This window comes from Bison bison, unplaced genomic scaffold, assembly GCF_000754665.1.
Source record: "Bison bison bison isolate TAMUID 2011002044 unplaced genomic scaffold, Bison_UMD1.0 scf7180017854880, whole genome shotgun sequence".
NCBI lineage: Eukaryota > Metazoa > Chordata > Mammalia > Artiodactyla > Bovidae > Bison > Bison bison.
In genome coordinates this window covers 89,485-92,766 of record NW_011485453.1, presented here as the reverse complement: position 1 = coordinate 92,766, position 3,282 = coordinate 89,485, and the positions used below count along the sequence as shown (strand labels likewise).

At 52.3% G+C, this 3,282-nt stretch overlaps 1 protein-coding gene across 1 annotated transcript in view; it reads left to right on the top strand.

Moving 5' to 3' along the window:
* Nucleotides 1–2,207: 2,207 nt before the first annotated feature.
* Nucleotides 2,208–3,282, top strand: part of RHBDF1 (rhomboid 5 homolog 1 (Drosophila)) — an 8,141-nt gene continuing 7,066 nt past the window's right edge. The window contains exons 1-2 of the mRNA XM_010857445.1: nucleotides 2,208–3,195; nucleotides 3,265–3,278. Of these exons, the coding sequence (XP_010855747.1) occupies nucleotides 3,079–3,195; nucleotides 3,265–3,278 (131 nt within the window). The 5' untranslated portion in view covers nucleotides 2,208–3,078. The remainder of the gene's footprint in view (nucleotides 3,196–3,264; nucleotides 3,279–3,282) is intronic.

Here is a 3,282-nt window from a genome sequence, read left to right as displayed (position 1 = left end):
CTCCAGGTCTTGTTTTTGCTGACTGTATAGAGCTTCTCTGTCTTCGGCTGCAAAGAACATAATCAGTCTGATTTCGATGTTTCCCACCTGGTGATGTCCATGTGTAGTGTTTCCAGGCCCTGTGATTCTTCTCTGGGGCCAGGGAAGCAGACCTGCCCGAAAAGTGCCGATTTGTGAAGAGGGAAGTAAGTGCCAAGGAGCCCTGCTTATGTGGCTACTGCCTCATGGCCCCATGGCCAGGCTGGGGTAGACCAAATCAAGCCCTCAGCTCTGGGTCCTGGGCCCTGCCCAGCTTAGGGTCAGTTCAGTTCAGTCGCTCAGTCGTGTCTGACTCTTTACGACCCCATGAACTGCAGCATGCCAGGCCTCCCTGTCCTTCACCAACTCCTGGAGCTTGCTCAGACTCATGTCCATTGAGTTGGTGATGCCATCCAACCATCTCATCCTCTCTCGTCTCCTTCTGCCTTCAATCTTTCCTAGCAAAAGGGTCTTTTCTAATGAGTCAGCTCTTTCCATCAGGTGGTCAAAGTAATGGAGTTTTAGCTTCAGCATCAGTCCTTCCAATGAATATTCAGGACTGATTTCGTTTAGGATGGACTGGTTGGATCTCCTTGCAGTCCAAGAGGCTCTCAAGAGTCTTCTCCAGCACCACAGTTCAAAAGCACCAATACTTTGGCACTTAGCTTTATTGTCCAACTCTCACATCCACACATGACTACTGGAAAAACCATAGCTTTGACTAGATGGATCTTTGTCAGCAAAGTAATGTCTGCTTTTTACTATGCTGCCTAGGTTTGTCATGGCTTTTCTTCCAAGGAGCAAACATCTTTTAATTTCATGGCTGCAGTCACCATCTGCAGTGATTTTGGAGCCCCCAAAAATAAAGTCTGTCACTGTTTCCATTGTTTCCCCCATCAATTTGCCATGAAATGATGGGACCAAATGCCATGATCTTTGTTTTTGGAATGTTGAGTTTTAAGCCAACTTTTTCACTCTCCTCTTTCACTTTCATCAAGAGGCTCTTTAGATCTTCTTCACTTTCTGCCATAAGGGTGGTGTCATCTGCATATCTGAGGTTATTGATATTTCTCTCTGCAGTTTTGATTCCAGCTTGTGCTTCATCCAGCTTGGCATTTTGCATGATGTACTCTGCATATAAGTTAAATAACCAGGGTGACAATATACAGCCTTGACATACTTCTTTCCCAATTTGGAACCAGTCTGTTGTTCCATGTCCAGTTCTAACTGTTGCTTCTTGACCTGCATACAGATTTCTCAGGAGGCAGGTAAGGTGGTCTGGTATTTCCATCGCTTGAAGATTTTTCCACAGTTTGTGGGTAGAATACTACTCACTCCAGTATTCTTGGACTTTCCTTGTGGCCCAGCTGGTAAAGAATCTGCCTGCAATGCGGAAGACCTAGGTTTGATCCCTGGGTTGGAAAGATCTCCTGGCGAAGGGAAAGGCTACCCACTCCAGTATTCTGGCCTAGAGAATTCCATGGACTGTATAGTTCATGCGGTCACAAAGAGTTGGACACGACTGAGGGACTTTCGCTTTGAACGTTCTTTGGCATTGCCTTTCTTTGGGATTGGAATGAAAACTGACCTTTTCCAGTCCTTGGCCACTGCTGAGTTTTCCAAATTTGTTGGCATATTGAGCGCAGCACTTTAACAGCATCATTTTTTAGGGTTTGAAATAGCTCAACTGGAATTCCATCACCTCCACTAGTTTTGCTGTTTGTAGGCGCTTTGGGTGGCGCTGAGCAAAGTGCAAGTGTTAGTTGCTCAGTCGTGTCTGATCCTTTGCAACTCCGTGGACTGTAGCCTGCCAGGTTCCTCTATGCATAGAAAAATTCTCCAGGCATGGAGACTGAAGTGGGTAGCCATTTCCTTCTCCAGGGGATCTTCCCACCCAGGGTTGGAACCCTGGCCTCCTGCCTTGTGGCAGATTCTGTGTGGTCTGAGCCCCCAGGGAGCGTCTTTGCTTAAGTTTCTTGGTGTGTGGCGCCCCCTGGTGGTGACAGCAGCACTTCCACTAGGTGGTTTTCAGGAGGAGGTCCCTTGGCTTCCCGCCTGGTGCTAATGGTAAAGAACCCCCCTGCCAATGAAGGAGATTTAAGAAGCGTGGGTTCAGTCCCCGGATTGGGAAGATTCCCAGGAGGAGGGCACAGCAACCCACTCCAGTATGCCTGGAGAATCCTGTGGAAAGAGGAACCTGGCTCCTTACAGCCCATAGGGTCGCAAAGAGACACCAGAGCGACTTGGCATGCATGCAAGCACCTGGCTGTAGGAACCCTCGGCCTCTGGGAAACCAGGTGGTCCCGCCTCAGAGAGAGGGAGGGCCCCTGCAGCCTGTCGTGGACATAGTGGGCCCTCCGTCTCTGGAGCAGCTGTCGTGGTGGCTAGGAGACTGAAGTCCACCCTCGGATTCGCCCCGTGTACAGACCAGGCTGGCTTCTCAGCCCTCGCGCTTCCTCACGCTTCTGCCCCGGCCATCCCCTGTGTGGGGAGCAGCCTGCCCGTGGCCGTGCTCTCTGGATCACGCTGCGAGTCTTTACTCTGACGAAAGGCTTCCTCACAGGCAGGCAGCTGGCACATGCTATTTTATTCCCGTCACACTTTGCAACCTTTAGCGCACTGTATGTCCACGTTGGCTTGCTGTCTGTCTGGACTCCAAGCTCCAGCAGTGCAGGAACTTTGTTTTGGATTCCTCTTTTCTCACTGTCCACCAGTGAGTCCTGAGCACCTGTGAGTGGCTCATGGTGGGTCCTGAACTGTTTGTCACATGAATGTCTGTCGTCTGGGGACCCAGTGTGTGACCGGTGGTGTCTTGAGACGTCGAGACAGGCAGTGAGCCCGTGGGTGCTGAGCTGTGCTGGGGCCGTCTCTTCTGGTTATCACTGACCCTCCCACCTCCCGGGCCTGGGCCTGGGGACCCGCAGAGACCTGTCCGTGTTGTGTTTTGGCTGTGCTGCATGGCTTTGGGATCCCTGATCCCCGACCTGAGATTGAACCCAGGCCCACAGCAGTAGTAAAGCACTGTGTCCTAACCCCAGGCCCGCCTAGTCTGCCTGAACCATGGGCGAGGCCCGCAGGGACAGCAGCAGCAGCCTGCAGCACAAGAAGCCGCCGTGGCTGAAGCTGGACATCCCGGCCGTGATGCCCCCGGCAGCAGAGGAGCCCAGCTTCCTGCAGGTAGGCCCTGGGCAGCGGGGGCTGCGGGTCCAGCCCGTCCAGTGCCCTCACTGGGACCCCGTTGCCCAGCCCTTGAGACGCCAGTCA